We start from the raw sequence: 24,358 nt of genomic DNA, 5'->3' as shown, positions 1-24,358 counted from the left end.
AAAACTGGAAAACACCAATCGTTTCCCTCTATCCAATGTACCTCTGAAAAAAACGTGCTGGGCAACAGCTTGTGAAGTCTGCTCCAAATGCTGGTTAGCTCAAATTCTTACCTTGACTCCTTAGCACCAGTTATTGCACATAAACAAAAGGAAGCAGGCAAACAAAAGCAGAGGGGACAAGAATGAGTGGGAAAGAGATCTATTTGTGAAGCAGAAATTGCCTTTTTCTAGATGACTGCAGAGAGCTCGGCATAATGGTGCTGCAATCTGATTAGCATGGCTCACTACTACTTTTATTAAATAATAATTTACAGTAATGAACCCTCAGACGGTAGAGATTAAAATAATTCAATATTGCAGTAAGTTCAGGGGGTGCTAAATACATGTCCAAATTTGATTTCTCGGAGAGATTCAAGCATATACATGAACTGGTCGTCAGGACCCTCCCTCTCCAAGTGAACTGCTCCGTGTCACCTGTACGTGTACATCGCAGCAGGGATGTTTCAGCCTTCTTTTATTCTAAAGAAGACAACAAAACCTTGTACTTCTTTTTGACAGTCTCACGCTTACACGTATGTCAGCAAAAGGAAGTACAAAAGCAAAATGTGCCTCAAGTAGGAAGCAGCATGTGCTTGTAAATTAATTATATTCTTTCAACCATCGGCTGCTTAGGAAGGACTACTGCATAGATCAAAGCACTGTTACACACCAGAATTCTTGGTTGCTGCAGACAGAATTAAACTGAAAGGAAAAATGCCACATACTTATCCTAAGTTTTAAGATGGAACAACAGACATTAATCAGTTGAAAAACCAACATCACGCACCACTTCAAGAAACCTCTCCAGCTAGCGATGCTGCAAGATGCCTTCCTTCTCACTCCCATTCCTAGTTGAGTTTCCATCTGCTGCCTGATTTTCATCAAACCTACCTACTTGCTACAAAGACATGAAATTAACACTGGCCTGCCTTGAGAGCCTGCTCTCTGAGAGGCGAACCCACCCCATCTCTCGGGCAGGACATCATAAGCCTCCCAAAGGCAAACATGAAGCAGATGCACTGAAGAAGATGAGAAAAGGTAATATGAACAAGCCCACATTTCTAATGCAGAGGCCTTTCAAACTCTGCTTGTGCATCTGTTAAAGAGACAAAATGTGACTGAAGGCCAAAGAAAAAAAAAAAAAAAAAAATGTTTCCACGGTGAGATGGGAAGCACCACCATTTTCATACAAGGTATAGTTACATTATCTGCAATTTAAAGAGCATAACAGAAAGGAGAAGAATGTAGCCCCTCAAATAAACAAATGCATGACTGCAAAAAGGACTGGACTCTGCTTTTAGAGAAGGGGAGGAAGTGTAAAACACAAGATTTGCAGGGCTTACTGTATGGCCAAGAATGAAAGGATTCCTTCTACATCTATTTATGCGCGAGGTGGTCAGCATAGCACGTGTTGATGGCCTCATCACAGGAAAGGGGGTGACAGCTCTTAAAAGTAATTTTTCTTCACTGTACAGTTTGGCCACTCAGTAGGTAAAAGCAAGGAAATAAATTCAAATGCAATTATAAATTCATTTAAAATCCATTCTCTCCTACTGCTATTCAAGCATTTCTTTATGTTCCCCAGGAAATACTCCGTTAAATTTTATTCTGTCCCACTTTGGACTGTGGCTGTTTTTTCATCTGTGAATTCTGGGATGTTCCTGTTCTGCTTTTAAGGCAAGCTCAGGCAACAGATTGTCCTGCATGGTCTGGCACCATTAGATTGCACTCTGCATTTCTGCATTTCACTCTCCTGGCGAGAACCATCTGCTCCACAGGTTTAAGATGCTGCCCACCTGGGTGGAAGCAACTTCATTAAAGAAAAAAAAGGAAAAGAAAAGAATAGAAAAAAGTACTTCTGCACCATACTTCCCCTTACTTAGGATGTACATCTGTAACATACTCTCTGTATTTTTAAAAATGCATTACATATACAATAGCATATATGTAATCTATTTTAATATGTAATTTTTAAATATATATAGTAAGTTTCTAGTTACTATAGCATGTATTTAATGAGTTCTTGGTTGTATTGCTTTGTTTCAATTTAGGGTATTTTTGAGCAGTGCAATAACCTTCTGCAGAATCTGATGGATTCTTTCAGATCAGCCCTACTGTCCTTTCATCAGGGCAGATATCTAGAAAACATACGTGAAGGTTCTAGATTCATTTAAAATTCGGAAGGAATAGTCAAAAATGAAGCTTGGACAGGTAAATGGAATAGCTGTATTAAAGACTAGTAATAAAAAAAGAAACTTTTTTTTTTAGTTGAAAAAGATAAACAGCATATACAATTATGCTCTGAGCTGAGAAGTGCCTCGTTAATCCAGTCAGCATGTAGGAACAGGGAGCTTTTCAAAACCTTTCAACATCTGCCTGATTCTGTCCCTTGGAAATCCTTTCCCATTTCAGTAGGATGAAACAAAGACCTAGGCAGAGTACTTTCTAAAAGCCTTTGGCTACAGACAACCTGCTGTATACATCATTATACGCAAGTCCTCAGGGAAAAAAGGCACAAGAAAATTAACTCAGTCTACAAATCCCAGCATTTGCTTGAGTGCTGTTCCCTGAGAGCTCAAAATCCACTCAATTTTGCCTTTTTCACTCCTGGAATATTCCATTTTCCAGAATGTTACCATTATTATTTGCATTGCCCATTTGATACTGTGCTCCTCTGGACAACAACTAAGCAAAATGCACGCCCCCTCAGTGTCCTCTTTCCATCACACATTTATGGGGTACTCCATGTGAGTCACCTACCGACAAAAGCTGTTTGATGAACATCAAGTTAATGTGCCTTTCCAAAGAACAAAACGTACTCCCAGAGAATACAAAAGGCCGTGCCATGCAACTTTCAAGTTTTGTTTTTTTTTTTCTGGTGGTGGTGGTTGGTTCTCTTGGTGTTTTGTTTTGTTTTGTTTTAATGGCATGTGCCTAAGTCTCTGGCACAAAGCTTAGAGCAATATACCTGGCCACTCCATACAGTACACACATTCTGCTGTTTCTTTCAAATTCATTTTTCATCAGAGCATCTAAACCAGATCATTCTTTAGCACCTCCTCGTCTCTGTTGGGAACAAACAGCAGTCCAAATGAACAGACCTGATTAAAAAAAAAAATCAATACATATAGAGAGATGCATATGTAGCATAACAGGCATGATTAAGAACAGTGCTTAAATACCATTTAGGGTTCATCTGTTCTGAGACGACTATACTGAATCTTGTAAAATATTATATGCAATCACTGACTATGCTTGATTCAAACATTAAGGGTAATAGCAACCACAAAAGATAAATATCCCTAGGAATTTTTACACCAAGGAATAAGCTCATGGACTTGTGTTCTTCCCAGGTCGACTGAATAAATAAAATAAAGCTTTTATCTTTAGAAGAGGAATTCTTTCCTTCAAGAATTCCCAGTCAGCTTATTGATCAGCACACTAAGTTTCCCAGTGACCTCTCTGTAGTAGTTTCCTCCTGTGCCCATTTTTTGCCCCTCTCCAGACACGTGAAGGGGCCCTGGCACTGTCCCAGCAGTGGTTGGACACTGCAGCCCCTGCAGCCTCTAGGGTTTGGGGCTTACAGCTCCATCCTGCTATCACAGAGTTAACTCAGCCTGTCAGAAATAACTGTGTTTTTTTTTTTTCTTCCTCTGGAGAAAATCCAGTGAGTGAAACGTCACCACAAGCAGGACACTCGGCAGAGCTACAGCTAGCCCTGAATCGTGTCAGGCACCAATAATGTGAGTGGTCGCCTCCACAGTCAATATTGTTTCAACCCAAGAAAACCCAAACCCAACAACAAAGTGGCTGCCTGGGAGCTGCCTGTGCTAAGAACAGCAAAGAGCTGCCAAGAGCAATCAGTCTGCCCAAGCAGTATATAATGAGCTAGCAAATAAAATAAGGAATGGAAAAGGAACATTAGATTCCAGAAAAAAAATTGCTACTAACACAGGAATCAAAGTAGTATTAATTCATAGTTCTGTGACGTTTATTGCTATATACTGTGTTAGCTATCTCCTGGAAAAAGAAGAAACAGGGCTCAGTACAGTTTTCTACTGCTGCTGGAAGCAGTGCAAGTGGAAGGCTGCGCAGTACCTTGGGACAGCAATTAACGTTCAGATTACCTGCTTCAACCTTGCCTGCAGCTCCACTATGACAAAATTAGGAGGCACCTAAGAGGTGCCTGCAAGATGAAGTACTTGGAATAAAACCTTGGTAAGTAAATAAAAGCACAGCTGAAAGCTCTGCAAACACGAGCAGCGCCACAGAGAAGAGAAAACGCGTGCTCTGCTCTGTCAGAACACACGCGGGTACAGAGCCCTTAAGCTATTCCCAAAACCAGGGCCCACTATATTAAAACTCCCTTCAGCAAACACGCTGCCTGGTTATGAAATATTAACTACAGCAAGAATCATCACTCAGGATTAACAGCAGTCATCCATTAGAGAGAGAGAGCCAAGCTTTACATGTCCTTTGAGAACTGCCGCAAACAGCGCTCGCTGCAATTCTTATTTCAAGAGCAGCTCTCAGTAAATGAATTAGAAGTTGATTCTTTCTAAGCTGGGAGCAGAGAACACTCATGCCCGATCCCAGAGAAAAAAAAGGCCTGATAATGTCTGATTCCGGAAGTACAAAGGCCATTTAATATCCCTTTAAATGAGATATTGCACTAGGTACTTTAGGAATGTCACATCCACTACTGCAGTATAACATGGATATAACATCCCAAATGACTCCATAGCAGTATTTCAGTGCTAGCTGAATTATTACTCCTACCATTACCAAATGCAGACAAAATGTATTTCATACTAAAGGATATGAAGAGAAAAAAAAAAAGACATAAAACCTGTTTAAATACCATAGTTGTCATAGCTGCTCATCTTGTAAGAAAAGTCTGAGATGAGAACTATAAAAAACTCAAACTCCTTCACAAATAAAATGTTTTTTGTTTTGTTTTTTTTTTTTTTTTAATTATTTTTATTATTTTTTTTTAATTTTTAAGCACAATTCCTTCTCCTCCCCTCCTGCTTAGAGACATCTAAAGCATAACCCATTTTCCTTGAGGAAGACAGAAGCAGAGACACTTCTTTACATTAAGATTTATTTATATATATTTTTTTAAGGCAACATTGCATCTTTCTCCAGAATTTTCTAAAATCTGTTAACAAACATACTCCATATTAATTAATTCATCTCCACATTTCCTCACACGGGAGGCGAGTTATAGAGCTTGTTTCCAAACTGTACCAAACTTTTTGAATATTTGTGCACAGAAAATACAATGTGCCAAGGCAACTCAATGAGATTGAGTGTAAATGAGACTACTGAAGGGATCAGGATTCAAGACAGAACTAGAATGGGTTTTCTTTGTTTTTAAGATGCAGGTCCTTTCAACTCTGTTTATAACGGGACTTGACACACACACCAGATTCAACAACAACAAAAACAACCACCAAACACGCACACTCCAAACCAAAAAACAAGCAATTGCCTTTCAAAAGAAGGAAGAAGGCTGTTGAACCTCATCCATGAACTTCAACCCCTGATGAAGAACTGACATATTGGTGCTAGAAAGGTGCAGCTTGGTTTCACCAAGATAAAGGATTTCAAACAAAGTTGTACATAATCCACACACCAGCCTTTGGCCACAGCATTTAAATGACAGCCAAAATAAAGTGAACACTTGCACTGATCTCACGTGTCTCTGCGGAAGGATGTGACTGAGAGGAAGGGGGCTTCAGATAGCAAAAAGAAACAATGAGAAGAGCCAGGACCAGATGCACTGAGAAAACAGAAGTGAGCGGAAGGTCAGAGAGAGCTTTGAAAACTCACACAGGAGAACTGGGGAAAGATGACGGGAAGAGAACTAACTTGCACGGGGCTTTTGACAAGCAAAGGTGTTGTAATTTCAACAAGAAGAATTAGCAAGATGAATTGTTACAGAAAAACACTGCATGATGCAGTAAGAAGCAGACGTTTCTGGGTGATTTAGATTTTCTTGTTTGAAAGGGGCTGCTTTTTTATTTAAGAGAACACCTGAGAGAGCATGCTAAGTGCTCCCCAACATGAGATTTTTTTTCCCCTGCTTTCAGCAAAAGGTTCTGATGAAACAAAATGGGATAAAAAATAAATTAGACTTGAGTAGTTCTTGGCCCCAGAATTCGAGCAGCCTCCACCCAAGCACGCAACAGAGAAGATGAAACGCCAGGTGCCTGCCCCAAGAAGGACACAAGCATGAGTGGAAAACACAGGGGAGGAGATAACATCAAAAAACCTTCACTTCAGGTCACCACAGCCTACATGAAGAATATAGCTAAAAGCTTCCTGCCGGAACTAATTGCAGAGCTAACTACACGTTGGCATTCCTAACCTCACACAAGGTTAGCTGGCTTCTTTAAGGGCATCGTAGAGGCAACACAGCCCAGAGGAAGTAGATCATTTATCACCAGAGACAAAAAATCTCTATAAACAGACTGCATGACTGAAAACAAGTAGCGAATGGATGCTAAGCTATCAGAAATTCCTTTCTCATTGATATTCCTTGGAGTACAACAAAACGAAACTCGCAAGGAGAGAATTCAAAACCCCAGGAAGACTGCAGCAAAAGATACATCTAGTATATAATTATCTGGTATTTAGAATACAAGTTACAAACAATTGCAAGGCAAGCCATAATTTTGAGCACTTGCACAAGTGACTCCACTACTTTTGAAGAAGAACGCAGGCTTATTTACTATCAATACTCAAATATCTTTAAAAAAAAAAAAAAAAACATATAAAATATAAATTCTGATGCTTCACTAGGATAAAGTGTAACGTGTGTGTGCTTATACACACAATTGCATGAAACCCAGGCCAAAACAAACTGTCTCTGGTGTGTTCATATACCCATAGTGATTTCACATTCTCTGTAAGCCTACAAGTGAACAGTTGACCTCCATTACATTGGTTCCGCAGAGAATTATTTCAGCGAAACCAAATGCAACCTTTTCATCTTTTGAGCAAATTTCACGAGTATAATTTCAGCATATTTACCAGATAGAGATCATTGTGAAGAAGCGTCATGCTGTACTGAATTCCTTGATGACAAAAGCATCACAGCTCATTTGAAACAGGATGACTCAAATATTGAGTCTAGGATAATTCCACAACAGTCAGAAAAATATCAGCAGATTTTCCATATAATAGCAATACTTCAGCAACACAGGACCATAGCAAATTACTTTTCAAGAAGTACTGCATCTCTCCTATAATTTAAATATCATACCATAAGAAAATGAGAAAAGCATTACACACTTTGGCTATGCATATTAAACAAGCCTGGATTATATATTTGACTTTCTTGCACATTTGAGGTACTGGTATTTATTCTTTCCTGAGCGTTCAGGAAAACACCTTATTTCAAAGAAACACAGTAGCTTTAGCTTCCCTAAGAAGTAAAAGTAATTTCAGCCTGGGGTTTTGTGGCAGCCTCAACTAATCATGCCCTCGGCCACCGCAGTCCCCCTTGCTCCGGCTCCTGATCCCAACCACCCTTGAGCAAAATGAACCATTTCAGCACAGCTCAAGGACGAAAAGTCAGTCGCTATATTTAATTAGATAATTTTTGCCAGGTTAGGTCTCAGTGCGCTTCGTGCACTGAAACAGCTGCAGACAGGTTCAGAAGCGCTCTGGAGCCCGGGGAGCCCCGATAGCCAGCAGGTAGGTCAGGCTGCTGCCACACAAATGATCCAGAAAGCCAAGGTGGCAGCAACCTCAGCTCCAGGGGTCACCACCACTCCGGAGGAAATGTCACTTATACGGGCTCAGCGGTTCCTCAGTGGGTGAGGGAAAATGAAGGCCTCAAGATGCTCAGCTCTGCTAACCTGAGGAAGCGGCTTCTGAAGGACTTGTTTCACCCTTCAACCAACAGGTATAATGTTGTCTAGAATAACTCCAGGATTGCATCAGACCAAAAAGGAGAGTTGTAGCTATGCAGCTGGCAAACTAGCAGTGGGGATTGCACCAGAACATGCTCTAAATTCCTTATGTAATGAGCGGAATTTACCATTACAGCCAATTTCACAAAACTGTCTCAGCATTTTAACTTTAAACCTAAAAAAGTAACAGTATTCATTGAAAAAAAAAATAAAAAATATGAAGAGCAATCTCTTCATATATCTCAAAAAAAGGAAGCAATTAAGCCTTGTACTTTTTCCAATATCATCAAGGACACTGGAAAATTGCAGAGAAAATATGAAGATTGCCAGGAATTATACTATTTTTGTAGATGAAAAGATGGGGAAGAAGTGGGAGGAGAATGAGCTATCTTCCATACTGTGCTGCTAATTTTCCAATTGAATTGTCATAGCAATGCTTGTACTTCAGAGTTTACCACACAACTGCAGAAACATGAACTGCTACCCAATCTTGCAAACGCAGCTCAGATTTTCAGTCCAGATCTAAACTACCTTTATACTAAATTTCACAGGATAAGCCAGGCTGCAAATTCACAGAAATGAGGTGAGGTTGCTCCTAACCCAAACGTAACAAGCATGGCTTGACTGGCCAGGTTCTCCAACTCGCTGCTTTTTCCATCCAACAATTAACCAGGTAACTTTTTTTTTTTTTTTTGTGTGCGTTTTATCAAGATACTCAGCCATAACCTCTGAAAAACTACTCTACTAGTCAGGCTTCAGATCCCGTGTTTTTTGTGAGTGTTTTGTTTTGAGAATGGAGCTCTCTCACCTGCAAGAATCCTCTGATACTGCTGAATTTGGACCGTAAGATGCATCACATGCATAGCTTCAAAAGCATACTTAGGAAGAAGAAAGGACAGGTGACAGATAGCATCCTCCAACAGACACACAAACACAGGTTGACTGCATCTGCAGGATAAGAAAGTGCTGAAAAATATACAGCAGCGTGATAATAAAAAAAATGTATATATACTTGCTCCCTTCTGTTTCGCCCAAGAATCTCCCCCAAACCACATTCTGTTCACATTACGATCATCATGTGGAAGTACTGTAGGTATCTGGTACCATGAAGACACAGCCTAGGGAGCCATTCTCCACATACACAAGCCAATGAGATTAATATACTAATTATACCTAATTAAACCATCTTTATACAGCCACAATACTTAAGGAAAGGACAGGAGACTGTCTTCCTGCACGTTTAAACTAAAAGGACTACCATCGTTTGCCATGACTTCTACCAAAAGACTTAAAAGTCACTGAAAATATATGATGATGCTAGAGAATTACGAATCTCCCAAAACTTCCTTCTCGCACCATCTTACCCATCCTTTTATCCTCATGAAGAGGAATAAAATTACCTGTACTGGAAAATGCCTAAGTAGACAGCTGTTTTCCCTTGCATAGTTTATTAGCCCGAAGACTAGGCTTTTCCTCTTTCATATGATTTTCACTGTGTTTTTCCCTCTCATTTCTTATTTATGCTTTTAAACCAAACATCTGCTTTATTTGTGACATGAAATGTGATGCCTCAGCAAAAAAAATGGTAATAACGAAATATGCTTTCATCTAACTGCATCATAGTGAAGGGTTTTCTTCTGTTTGTTTTGCAAATCCTCTTGCTGCAGCAGTGCAGGGAACAATGCACTCTTGGTGCATCTGATGGATCAAAATAGGAGGGTTTGGGGCACAAAGCGTCATATATTACTTCTTCGTTACTCAGTTTCACAAAATAAATCTTTTGTTGTTGTTGTTTTTTGTTTGTTTTTTTAATATACTAACCTGTAAAACTTTACTCTTCAATCAAGCATCAAAGCACAACATCCAGTTTAACAAAAAGAATCTCTGGTACCCAAAGTTTCAGGAGGAGGCTTCCCACCCCATCATTCAACCTCTAGGAGAAATTTCATATTGGCGAGTAACTGAGCAATTCAGAGTCAGCTTTGGAATTCCTCTTGGTAATAATTTCTGAGTTGTTCTCCTCCGCTTTCTCCTTTCTAATATTTACCTTTGCACCAGGCTTTCTGTGCCTGTTTCTAAATGACATAGATATCATGTGAGTAATCTCTTCTGGTTGAAAATGTAATTTATTTTAATTGGAACTGAAAACTTCTTTGAGGGGTGGCAGGAGGAAACTGTTCCTATTTCCTGCTATAGTTCTCTCAGCATCTAATTACACCCATAAAGAGGAACAATGGGGAGGCTGTGTATTATTCAGTTTAATGTGGTTAATTACATGATTCCCTCTATGCATGCAAATATACCAGAGCCTCACAACTGATACAGCACCCACACAGCACATTCATCAGTTACAATAACCATGCTTTGAGATCACATATAGTATACCCTGTAAATATAAACACTTATTTACTGGAAGAAGGCTTGCAGTTCACCAGGAAGAACTGGAACACGATGGACACTGAACCAAAAATTCAAACATTAGCATCTGTTTTTTCCACAAAGTTCTCAATGTGAATTCATTTTTTGCAACTAGAAACATGCCCTCCTTAAATACTTCTCCCCTTACTGCTCCTGTAGACACACACTTTGAGGAGACAAGGTGTTTTTATACCCCTATAACCCAAACTGCTAACAGGAGTTGAACCTAACACTTCACTTCCAAAGGTTCAAAAGATTTAGGCCGTGACCTTAAAACATTAAAAAAAAAAAAAAAAAAAAAAAAGTATGAGTCAGATTTTTTGCAAGTCAGCTTCCATGTCCAAGTACACCAAACTCAAATTTTAAATATTATCTATTAGAGAGGCCAAGGTTTCAGGTAGAACAACGACCCATCCAGTGGATTCTCTTTGTTATTAAAAGTGAAATCGTGAATTTCTGTGGAAAACTGTGGAGAGGTGGATTCTCTTTGTTATTAACGTATCTTCGAAGTCTTCTACAAGCAATGCTTTACAACTCCAAAGGCAGACAGAGGAGGCAGCTACTCAAGGAAGGTACAGACAACACAGCTACAGAAGCTCATGACAGCCTTTCTGAATGCCATGCTCTCCCCGAAACCCTTCGGTATGCTTCGTGGTGAATAATCATCAGTCAGGCACTGCAAAGCGATAGCTATTAACAATGGTTTAAGTGTCAGCACTGCCTGCCCCAGGAAATACATGTGAAAAAAATTTGGTCTTTAGAAGAGAAAGACAAGCCAGTGCACAGAAAAAAAATTACTTGTCCACGGCCAGACTTTTTCACGGATAAAGGCACAAGGAGAAGAGGGAAAAGACAAAAAAAACGAGGGGTAGGAGGATGGGGGGGGGAGAGAGGGAGTACTACATATTAGTCCTCCTTGTCCAAAGAGTCAAAGAAATGTTTCATAAGCTTAGTGTGAAACGGTCTGAGCTCAGAATGAGTCACTGGGGTTCGTGGAGCAAAACAGACAATGCGGATAATTGATAGAACAGGGGATAGGCTTGATGCTTAAAGAATACGATTCCTCCCCTCGCTGTACAGTCGGAACAGTAGGATGTCTGTTCAGAAACATGGTGTCAGAAGAAGGAATGCAGGCAAGTTGGGAGATGGGAGCTGAGAAACCAAGCAGCAGAATTTAGCCTGGACCTAACTTTGAAGCTGGCCCTACTTTGAGCAAGGGACAGGACCAGATGCCTTCCAAAGCACCTTCCAACCTAAATTATTCTGTGATTTTAAGGAAAGGGCTTGTGTAGCAAGAACATAACAAAAACATTATCATCTTCATTACTGAATGAAATCCCATGCTGAAAATAAAGACTTAGTTTGGAGAATAAGTCACTGATGCCTGGGGAAAGCAGGTGATGAAATGAGAACAACAGAACCTGCAAATGTGACAGAAGATAGATGTCTTTTGGCAGACTAATGCTTTGATTTTGTTTAAACCAGCTTAAGTGAGTAATTTAGCTTCAATAGCACAGTGAAGAACTGCTACTGCTGCAACGCTTTAACCTTTACCCATTCAATTAATATTAGACTTTAAAACCACTTCTTAAAGAAAAAAATGCTTTATATAAAGATCAGGACAGATGATATATTCCTGATATTCTTAGTGATTTTTAAAAATATAGCCCTTGAGGTGCTACAACACCCTCAGAGACAACAAGGTTTGATCAACTGAAGCCAAAACTTAAAATTTCCGCTTAGGCGATTGAAACAAATTTCCTCCTGCAATAAAAACGTGCACCAAGCAAAGGTGGCAGATTTTCATCGTGTCATTGCCACCTCCATCCAACACAAATCCAGTTTGTCCCTGCCTGCACCATTAAGATAACCAAAATTTCTCTGAAACGTGTAATTCGAAAAAGGAAATTGCACTTCATAAATAAAAGGCTGACTTGCATTAAGTGTTTATATTTGTATTCTCATGCACATTTGTGGGAGTTTTCTGGCCTGTGACTGCAGCAACAGCCGGAGACCTTGGTGTTCTGGACTTACCATAATGGCTGTGGCTATTCTTGCCCTCATGCATATGGAGGAGTATATGGCCTTGATGGAGGCTGCCAGATGTACCAAACACATACCACCAGATGACATCTGCAATCAGTTACACTCAAAACAGGTAGTATCTTCAGAAGATCTTGCATTTGACATAGTCTCCGTATTTTGCAGCCTCAAGACTCCAAACTACAAAAAGCAGAGGCACTTACCCATGCCTAGACTGGAGGCAGTGGTCACAAGTCATTTTGTGTTGCTAAAGTCACCAGCTTACTGAGGATAGATTTGTTCCCGTAACAAGAATTCAGGGAGCAATACAAATAACCTATACCATGCTTCGTTGGTGACTTCTCCCCACGTGTCCTTAGTGCTTCCTTTTTAATTTTACAAAAAAAAAAAAAAATCTAGGTGCATTGCCACTGAATTGCCATGGAGGGACTACTGACTTGCAAAGGATTTGATGTATTTGATTCTAACCCTTTATATTAAGAAGCATTTTTGGCCCTAAGTAACTTCTATATGCATTTAGCAATTAAGCTGTTGTTTTTGTTGGGTTTTTATTCTGTAATTAGCAACTCTACTTCCAGTAGTAGTTACCTTAATGAAAACAAAAATAAACAAAGTAATTCTAAGAGTACCAGCAGACCACAAACCTATTTTTAATCTGCTGCAATCCATCATTAAAATAACAAGCATCACATACAAACCACCTTCAAATTCTTAACAATGATTGTATTAGCCATAATTAAAGTGCAGCCTACTCTCATTTCAACACTGGCTTATCATGCTAATCTCATAGCAGGTAAAATTTTGGTTAAATGGTTATCACCTGTCTTAGGCTCTAATAATTAATAGCAATATACATTTTCTCATCAGTTCAAAATCTAAAGAAGGCAAGATTCTCAAAAGTATTTTACCCTTTCAACCACAGTTGTTGAGTTTCTTTAGGGAAAAAATATACCCAGGTTTAAATATGTAGGCTAACCTTACAAACAGCTCTCCGGTCTTTTTTTCTTTCTTTTTAATTGTGTTATCTGCATGGAGGCTAGCCTTTTCTCTCTTAAGCCTGATAAAAAAAATAAAAATGAAATGAAGTGGAACAAAGAAGCAACATTAACTTTCATAATTTATTGTTCTAGACAACCCCGACTACTGCCTGTGACAGAAAGTAAGCCAAGCAGAAAGAAAATTGAAGTGTTTTTGCATTGCCACTTTGCCAAAGGATGAAGTCACAGGATTGATTTCTGTGACCACCGGCAGTGCCTCCCACCCATGCTGCCACCCTGCAGTTCTCAGACTGCTGTACAGAGGGCACGGAACACAGGAGACTCATGAAAGACGAGCTGAAATGTGCTTGGCTTGTTGGTTTTTTTTAAGTTTCAACATTTAAAACGATACTTGAAAGTTTTCTTTATTAATACGGGTTAATAAAGAATAAATCTGACAGTTCACTCAATTCCATCTCCTTCATTATGCAGACAATTATTTTTGATCTGGCTGAATAAACCCCTGCGGTGAATTCTCATGAGCAATTCATTTGGGTTTCAGAGTCCTGTGCCTTTTGATTGGAACAATCCTTTCATGGTGTTTTCCACCTGTGAAAGTAGAATTTCATATGGAGGTAGATTTGGAGCAGAGGGGAAAAGTGTCTACCCAATATTTTTTTCTTGCTATTCAACGCAGCAATTTTCAGACATAACCTCTGAAAGCAATGATGCTGATGTACCTAACCAGCCAGAAGGACTCCCTGTAGTGCCTTCTCTTGAGCTAAGCACCAGAAGAATGTTTTTGATATTTAGTCACAGGCTCTTAAGCGGAGCTTACTCCGCTGCTGTTGTTGCTTTAGGTTGCCTCTTTTAAAGGTGACTGTGCAAGATGGATTCAGAAAACCTCACAGAAAGCCCCAAGACTCAGAGCAAGTGATGCACGAGGTTCAACACAACTGCTAAGCTCCAGGTATCACTTATGCAATGAAGAAAGGCAGTAACCACACAGCATAGGACTTCCTGCTTTGGGACCAGGAACAAGATGCTCCTCACTTATCGAGAATGTTTTCACAAAGTAATTAGCATCCTGAATGGTATCAAAGCATAAATTTCAACTAGATTTGGATGCCAAAAAAAAAAAAAAAAAAAAGCACCGAGGAACCATTTGAAACTCATTCACCTTTTTATAGCTTGATACCCTAAAAAGGCAGATAATGACCCTTAGAGTCAGCGGAAGACTGTATGGCTGGACACACCACCCATACAAATCCCATACACTACTGCCACAATCCTACCAGTGACACTTCCCAAGGTTCTCTGGAATCAACTGCAGACTGAAAACATGCTCCAGTTCAGCACAATGAAATCTTCACAACTGGTGCATTTATTTAAAGAGCACAGATTTTACAAAGTTTAAAGGCAATTTGGAAGTACTGGATTCTTTTAAACTAATTAAAATGTTTTGAACTATAGCAGATTTTCCATTTAAAAGGCAAAATCTTCACAGAGAATATTATATACACTTGGAAATTATTCTATAAATGTTTTATCTTGATAAATTGCAGAAAACCAAATAGATAAAGTATCCATCTCAGCTCTGATAGCATTTTTTTAAATGATTAAAATGCTAATGGAAAAGCATCTAAAGGCAGGGAGAAGCAGAAACAGAACCCAGCCCAGAATAACATCCTTCTATAAGCATCACCTCCAACTACTAATGCTCTCGGAGTCATGCTCTTCCTAAGTGAAGGCAGGTAATATTTATAGTATCTCTTCAGAAAGAGCCTGCCAGCCATCTCCTCTGCACTTGCCAGGCTTTGGTGAAACGCTAGCTGCACAGCCATCAAACACAGATGAAAACAGGAGACAGCTTGTGTTAGCTCCGAAAATGCAACCGGACTCTAAGCAAGAGGGGCACGCATCTGCACAGCAGCTCCCAAATCAGATAAACGGAGTGGTTTATCTCATCAGGATATAGTCTCCAAGTGGCAATGATCAGCTAACACAAATGCTGTTTGTCTCTGTCTTGCTATTAGTCCACCCCCTCACACTCCTCCAGTTCTTTTTCTTCTCGCTTTTCACTGTTCCCAGCTTGATTTCTATGCTCTGGCTGCTCTACAGTTGCAGGTATGGTGTGAGTAACACAGAAGCAATTCCCTTTCCCTTCCCTTATGTATAAATCCTTACCCTCTGTTTTTTCCTCACATGCACGTACACACACACGCACAAAGAGGGGGACACTCCAGTTCGTGCACGACTGTTAGATTTTGGGTTGGCCGGGGGCGAAGGACTAAAAGGCAAACGTGTGCTGGAATTTCCCTCTACCCCCTTCTGTCTTACTCATTTCAGCAGCTCCGCAATCCAAACTGGGGGAGGAGGAGGGAACGTGGGTGGCTGTGATTTCAGCAGCAATCCCACTGGATTCCCACACCTCCTTCCAATATAAACTACGACCTAAGATGGAGCTAAATTAACCTGAGGCCAGGATCAGAAGGAGAGATAACTAGGCAAAGTGAAGAAAACACAAAAGGCAAGGACAAAGGATCTCTTTATCTCTAACAAGCACTCCGTGGCGCGAACATCATGCTTGTTTTTGAAAAGAAACCCAAGGAGCAAAACTACGGAACTACCGAGTGCTAACCACAGTTGTGCCACTGATTAAATGATCATAAAACAAATATGAAATTTGATTTGCGAGTTTCAAAAAAAATATATATATGTTTGAAAAACAAAATAAATACTGTGCTGTACCGTGTCTTCATGAAGTAGCCCTAGAAGAAATGCTAACATGCTATATTGAGTCATTGGCATTTACGTGATGAAGAAGCATCTCCACGCTGAAATAAAAATTAAATAGTCAGAATGAAGGCCTAAAAGGGCTAGGTATTTGCAAGCAGGTTTTTTCGTTTGTTCGTTTTTTGTATTTTCACTGGTGGTTATTTTTAAAATCAATACAACTTCTGTGCTGACTTGAAGCCCAGTACAGATCTGATCCTCCATTTCACAGCCTCAAATTAAGCTTCATACCTGAAGGGAATCTACGACTCCACAATTTCGCTTTGGATTATCTAACTAGGATTTCTGCACCACAGCAAGTTAACTATAAATGGATTATTTATAAGAACAAGAGAGGTAGTTGTAAAGAATACTGTCTGTAGTATCCACTGCCTTGGCAATAATGATAGATTTAGGCAGCTGCTACTAGAAAACATCAGCTCTGCCAAAATGTCAGATGCTAATGTCTGAGGCAGCTCAATTAAGCTACAAGACGCAATCACTTTGTTCTACCAGGGATGCGAGCAGGCATATTTCAATCCATATCTGGAACTGACAGAAGCATTTAGCGAAGGAACAGATCAAAAAACTGCAATACATACAGCCTTACATCTCCACCTTGTTTCAGAAGTCTCAGTTTTTAAGCCGCGAGTGATTCAACTTATTATGAGTTCTCAATAAAGCATGCAAAATAGCTGGAGCAGTGTCAGCTTTAATCAGCAAGCCAATTAAAGGATTTAATCAAGTTCACTTTAGCTGTTCAACAGTATGTTTATATCAAATTATTTTTTAACAGAAGTTTAACGTGGAGGTTCTCTATTCTAATAACATTCTCAACAGTGATATGTAAAGGCAAATAACTGCTACAATAGTAAACTGCACTCATGCATACACTGAGAGTAAACCTAACCACTTCAAAAATTATAGCAAAAACTTCTTCATAACGTCTAGTTTACTTATTGAGTCAAAGAACTGCCTTACACAGCCATGTGAAAGTGCAGCATCATTTGTTTTAAATAAGGATGCAAGCATACAATACAGCTAAAGCAGCTGAAGTTACAAGTGAAAGATACGACCACTTGGCTGAGGTACAGAAAACAACCTTACACGGGACCCCCAGCGCCCTGCTCAGAGTGCAGACCCCATCACCTATTTACTTGTAGCATCACAAACAACATTAACGGCAGCCTTTAAAGATAATATTAATGAATGCGATATGGCAAAGATGGGAAAAGAAGAATTCTTGTGATTAACACTTACCCTCAGAAGCAGCAGGCATCCAGGCTTCCGACTAGCATTAAAGCATTTAGGCTTGGCGTCTGACAACACCAGCTACTGGGGGGGAAGTTTTAGGATTTGACCACGCAAACTGTTTTCTTTGAGACAAGTAAATATTTTAGTTATAACAGTGTCCTGGAAATTCAATAGTGTCCTCAACAGTAAGCACGGTACGTTAGGTTTAGAGTATAAATTAAATTACTGGAGTGTGAAATAGAAAAGTTTTAACTAAAATTGCTTTTACTGAAATGTTAATTTCAGACAAACTTTGATGTTGTGCTAATATAGACAGGCTTTACATTACTTGTAGGCCGCTAATAAGCAATCTTGTTTATTTTCCGTGCTGGAATTCTATCTCAAACTGCTTCAAAAGTAAAAAAACAGAAAGAATTGTTTTAGTTCAGCTCTTCAATTGCATCAGCTCATTTAAATGTGTGCTACAGTTTGAGGCAATTTTAAGCATTATTGCCTTTTTACTATAACGTGGGCATAAATACTTTTATTAGCTCATCTTAGCATTGATCACTTTAGCTAGAAGCTTCCTATGCTTATGAAGTTCTAAGTGATGCAGTTTAAGGGAAAAATGTACGTGGAACACGAGGAAACATTCAGACCCAGGAGGCCTGACCATCCCATGCAATAACGCCCCCGGGGAATATCCGGAAGCCTCAAAGATCAGAAAGGCACACGCTGGCAGGAAAGGGTTTTCCCTCTCTAGTTTTTATGAGCCTACAATCCAACAAACGATTCTGACAGTCACCAGAGCTGCTGCAGTTGTTCCCACACGGGCCATTCTCAGATGCTGACAGCCTCCCCCCAGCCAATCAATTTCTCATTCAAATTGCCAAAACTCTGTGTCCTCAGTACAATACAAGCATAGCAAGCAAAACGAACATTTAAGTTATATTTCTGTACCATTCTGACATTCAACCAAGCCAGTGAAATTCTGCCCCCTCCCCCAAAGACAGGACAATGAAACTGCAAGTGGGAGCGTTACCCTTTAACGCACTGATATACCCATTGGACGTGTGTATTTACTGACCTTAAATTATGCAATGCAAATAACAAGGAAGGCTCTGCAAGCAACAGTGTTTTCTGTGTGTCTGCAACATCTATAAACATGCACACCCCAAAAACTAGCACTTGTAGAGGCAAACAACATAACCAAGGAAGAGACCATTTCAGAACGCTTTGCACACATTCTCAACAAAGGATGTGAAAGTTTTGGTAAAACAAATATATGCTCTGGTTCTGTTTTCCTCTTCTTCTAAATGAGAGACTGATAGATGCTAGCTCCACGCCCTGCCTGCACGTGGCCTGGCTACTGTCACCACGCCAGAAACTGCTGTCATTGCTACTGCTGGTGATGGTACCCAGGCAAACAGAATTGAGAATATCTATGCACAGGCAGCTAGCTGCCTGCACAATGTGGGTGTATTACATATAACTACCATATGCAAAAATGCACAGGTTTATAGAGATGTGTACGACTTAGATTTTTGTGTTCTCAGTTCACTAGAGGAAACTTTTCTTAGTAACGATGGGCAGAGACTAACCGAAAGGTGTGCACACAGAGTATACAATGAGATGTCACATATTACAGGAAGAAACAGTACATGCTGATTTCTTTTAAAATAGATAAACAGGAAAAACAGACTTACCTTAAAAACCCCAACACAAATCTCCTACAAATTTATTCGCTTGTGCTATCATATATACAAAAGATATCATGGTATTTCCTTTCAGTATCTGTGAAACTAACAACGTCTTTGAGAAACATAACTCATAAGGCAAGAAACGCACAATGAGATACATTAGACAAACCACTCAGGTTTTCTAGGTCTACTCTGGAGTTGATGTCGTTTAAGAAGGTATAAATTTGAATCACAGAAATGTTAAGGTTGGAAGGTCATCAAGTGCAACACACTAGACTCAAAACTGGGCCAATTTCAAAATTAGATCCAGCTTTAAAGTTAGAATTGGCTGTTGCCATCAGTTACTTTACTGTTGAAATAAAATTCTGCAATGTGACCGTTCACCACTTCAATTTTATTAATCTGGAGGGGATGGAATAACACTATTTAACCTTTTGTAGAGATTTTTGCAGATGTAGGAAAACAACAATATATCATGTTTCAAAAGGTTTCGTTGCTCTGAAAAGGACCTGTGAATTGAGGCCCACTAATGACAGTAAATCATACACCTAGTAATTAAAGAGAACACTACGAATATGATGAGGAGAAAAAAAAAACCTCCATATGTAAGATGTGACAAAATTAAGGTTTCAAGTACAACCCCTCTTGCATATGCTACAAATTCCTTCATCATATTGTCACTTTCCACTTTTTTCAATGCAGTAGACAGAATAAACTATTGACAGCGAGCAATTTCCAAGTTGTGGTCTCTTCACTTGCATGAAGTATGCTTCGGTTACAAAACTTTTATAAACCCTGGTCTGAAGACAGCATGGTCAACTTGCTCACATCCTTTCACCACCACTCAGCATAACAGTATCTCATCACTTCAGACAGACATGCATGACTTACTGTCTTTGCAACACAAGGGAGCCAAGGAGTCCATTTTACAGCCCGGGAGCTAAGCAAGACAGCATTCCCATCGAAGCCTCTACCTACTTTTTTTTTTTTCCCTGACTGAACACTTCCAAAACTCCCCACAATTACCATGTTATAGATAATGCTACAGAAGTCTACACATATACCTGTGCACTGAAGTCAAAGAGGCAAGTGCTCAGCATGTAGGTGAGAGCGTTCAGTACTTAATGACAGCAGATTTTAGATCTGCAAGTGAGGCCCCATACAAACGATTAGTTAATTAGTCACTATGGAAAGGGTTGCTCAGAAACACTCTATATAGTAATGAAAGCATATAATAAGGCCACATAAAACTATTCAGGCAATCCTGGATCTGGCATTCCCAAGTGTTCTTCGGTGTCACTCCAGTAATATTGCCATCAGGGAGGTTCAGAGTTATCCTTCCCTAGCCTTTTGAAAGAACCAATTAAAAAGGAGCTAATTTCACCACGAGCCATTATATTGCTAAGTACATAATATAGGATGGGAAATCCTAAGGCTGCTATACGGACATCTTTCATCTCAACACTGAACAGCTGTAGGCTAGTGGTACATCAACCCCATCGAACCCACGAGCTTAAGAAAAAGACCACATGCCTCCAAGAGAAGAGGGTGTAGATGAAGTCAGAAACAATTCAAAGCCATGGAAGGTGGCAGCGTCCCTGTTCCCTTGCTGGCTGCCCATTCCCCTGGGGATGAAGACTGGTAGGGATACTTACTTCCATGGTGCTGCAGGCAACCAGACAGCATCCTGGTAGCCTATTTCCCTGCTGTCTTCTGAGCAGTCCTTGGGACCACTTTTAATCCCTACTTGCAGCCTTCCCCTCTGCATAGCTTTGACTATTTTGATGCAATTCTCTCCATCCCTCCAAACTCACCTTCAAAAGTCAAAACAAAGTTGCCTAAATGCTTTCCAGATGTAAAAAGAGATCCCTGAAAGCACGGACTTGGAGTCTCTTCTTAGTTCAGGCTCTGGTCAGACTCATACCAGCAAACAGCAGCCCTGAGCAACAACTGCAGGATACTTCACCTTGGTCATAAGCCAGAGCTATAACATACACACATGCATAGTTTGCGTGTAGCAAACTATAGGAATTTGAGCTGAAGTCTCAAATGAATTAATCAGGAGAATTTGGAAAGCCATGACAAATTTGAAAATAAAATATATTAACTCAAAATGACAATCATATTGGTACTTCCAGCTCTCCACAGAATCAGAGTAAGTTTTACGCAGATACTAAATCATAGATTATGCATTCCACATTAAGACTCCTGCCCCATCCCCTAATTATACAAACCTTCTTCTCCCTCTAATCAGGGCCTTCTATGTACCCTCTATCTCATATTACTTCTTATAAGCAGAACTATGAGATTTTTTTCTGAGGAAAATTATCTCGCCCCTCAAAAGGAACAAAGAGACATTTCAAGCTAAGGGATAGCAGCACAAGGCTTCAAGAAAAATAAACTTTTCATGTTTTTTAACAAGTATCCGATTGCACGAATCCACAATGCTCTTATTCCAAGAGTTAGTTTTCTCTCTCCCCCTTCCTTTTTGATGATCGTCTCATCAACCAGCTACAGGGATACGTTTCTCAAAGATGAATGCATCTCCCACAAAGGATCTCATATTAATGATTAGTGACTGACACTCTTCAACAAGACTGCCTGCCATGCCTAAAATCTATAAATTTATTCTCTTCTCCACTATATCAGTGATTTTATTTTTCTGTATGCTTGAAGAAAGCCTTCCTCCATTCCATAGTTATTTCTTGATTGCCTGTATACCTTGCACTTCCACCACACCATCGGTCAACTGATACTCTCATTATCCAGTCATCTGCTGTCACACTACTCATACAAAGCAAATTGTCAGGCCCTGCGATGCCTCACAAGCTTTGCCAACCTCCCTTCATATTTTTTTCTTCTTTTGATGATCACTTTCACAACTCCGGCTTTCATGTTTGTTCATACAGAACATTAGCACTTCTCAGCTACCCCACTAACAAGCATTAGGAGTCCAGCCTTCCTACGCTAGCTTAAAAGAGAATACCTATCAGCTACCCTGAAGAATGCTGCAGTACCACAATCATCGCAGAAGAATAATTTCAAAAGCAAGAACAAAGCAAGACATAGGCTAAACTGAAAAAAGAATCAAAGACTTAAATTACACCAGTGATATACAATCGGGTAACCTTCAGGAGATTAATCGCCAAAACACAATTCAAAACAAGCCACACACCTTCAAAAGGATTTAAGAAACAATAAAATTAATGTTCTTTTTTTTTTTTTTTTTTTTTTTTTTTTTTTTTTAAGTATGAACTTATGGAAATCAGTCGGGACACAGCAGACCTATCCCACAGTCTCTGTCTCTCAGTAGATGAAATATTCCACAGAACAGCAGGCAGAATTTCTGCACGTCTGCCACTCAGTTAGGGACAATGGTACTGCCTCTCCACAACTTCTTCCATTTAACATCCTGAACAGCCTGTATTCTCCCTTCAAAGAAAATGTCTGTTGAACACTATTCTCAGTCTACTCAGGGGATCCTTTTATTCATCCTATTCCCTTTATTCATCCCTGAGCTGCACTATGATTGACATCTTTTCCATCAGAATTGTAAGGCAGCGTGACAAGCTAATTATTACATAAGAGATGATATACATTACCTCTCCAGGTCAGCCCAGAATCCCTTATTTGGATGTCATTTTAAAAATTACAGGCTTTAATAACTTCTGCATCATTCTAGTCCAGACACTATGCTCTTTGGTGAGAAGAAGAGTTTTCCTGAAAACGAGGGCTTTCTATTTCTATGTATTTTTTTTTTTGTGAATGCTACCAGTACAAGACAATAAATACTGGTAACTCTTCTAGGTTAGAAAGAATAGGAGAAAATATGTCTTTGATTTTTTGTTTGTTTGCCTGGGGAAGTGAGTGGGCCTTCCCAGGAACAAAAGAAGTGACAAAAAGATTTGCCTTTTTAAACCAGGTTTGGTTTCACAGTTTAAGCTGACTAAAATTAGTTGTCTTTTGTCCCACAACTAACTTTCTATGCCACAGGTAGATCTCATGCCAAAAATGCATTAATATCTGATAACAGCAACAAAACAGGGGAGGAGGCACATTAGAGCAAGCAAATGCATTCAAACGTTCAGAATGTAGTCGAGGCAGAAGACAATTAGAGAAGGAAATTCAAAATATAAGGCATTTCCTGAGGATTAATGAGTGGGTGGTAGTATTTGATAGTCAAGGGCAGAATGGGTTCTGCAGCCAGCACAATTCATTAATTCCCCAGGCAACACAAACTGGGATTCTGTTAATTTTTTTTCCTTTCTGCTGTACTCATTATTTTCCTCAACTTTTAATTAAGATTTCCATTTACTGTACCACCATCATTCCTTCAGAGCCAAACTGTGTATGTCTGAATAGCGCTATTATGGTAAAGGACATCTATAACCTTTTTTTGGATTAATTCCTGGTGCAAAAGGCCAGGGACCTTTTTCAAGTTTAAGAAAGTTCTTCGAATCATCTCATATAGGCTAAAAACATTGTCTGACTTAGAAACAGAGGGAGTTCTGCAGATATGATCATTTCCTCTCTTACAAGCTTCTTGATGGCCTCCATTATCTTAGTGGTAAGAGACAAAGAGTATAAAGAATTGAAGAGAGTAAGTTCTTTTCAAGCTTCCTTTCACCTCCTTCGGAAGCTGCATCCACTAACATATTATTTAACATGTCCCAAAACAACAACCATCGTAACTCCATACTAACCTGTGACTGGTGCATCTATGTCCAGCAAATTTTTTTCCTGACGAAGAATTGAAGCTCCCTCTGTTATTATTCTCAAAGCAACGCTTTCTTCCAGTCTCCCTTCTTTCATAAGGTGTGCCTTTAAGATATCCACCCGGGGTTTTCCATCATTATCAAACACTTCCTTAGCTGTGAGCCGGTGACTTGGAGGGAACGGGACAGCTGCACGAAGAAAAAAAAGTGTCATCAGTTTTTACAGTAAAGCCTCTATTACTAATCATGACACGTTTCAAAAAAAGTCATCTCTGCTGCTGAACAGTACTGGAATGAATTTCCTACTGCCTCTTATATCTTGGGGGTTAAAGTGTACATAAAGGAAGGTATCACTGAAGCATATGTATTCTGCAGGCTGAGTTATCCACGCATGTGAGAGTAACTGTTTTGTGTTCATAACAAAATTGAAAGGAAGACTTACGCCACATTTACAGATAGATATGTGCAAACAAAACAAAAAAGGCATGGCAATTTCAGGCATAGAAGGCAGTGAAGCTTCCAGCGCTCTGGTAGCA

The 24,358-nt window shown here is 39.6% G+C and overlaps 1 protein-coding gene across 2 annotated transcripts in view; it reads right to left on the bottom strand.

Moving 5' to 3' along the window:
* The window catches only part of PPP3CA (protein phosphatase 3 catalytic subunit alpha), a 192,831-nt gene that overhangs the window by 89,919 nt on the left and 78,554 nt on the right, over positions 1-24,358 (bottom strand). For both annotated transcript variants that reach the window (XM_082759507.1, XM_082759508.1), the window contains exon 2: positions 23,811-24,011. In XM_082759507.1, coding sequence (XP_082615633.1) covers positions 23,811-24,011 — 201 coding nt within the window. The remainder of the gene's footprint in view (positions 1-23,810; positions 24,012-24,358) is intronic.

The sequence above is a fragment of the Aythya marila genome (genome assembly GCF_965140915.1).
Source record: "Aythya marila genome assembly, chromosome: 4".
NCBI lineage: Eukaryota > Metazoa > Chordata > Aves > Anseriformes > Anatidae > Aythya > Aythya marila.
The sequence above is the reverse complement of the archived record's forward strand: the minus strand, read 5'-3'. Positions and strand labels throughout refer to the sequence as shown.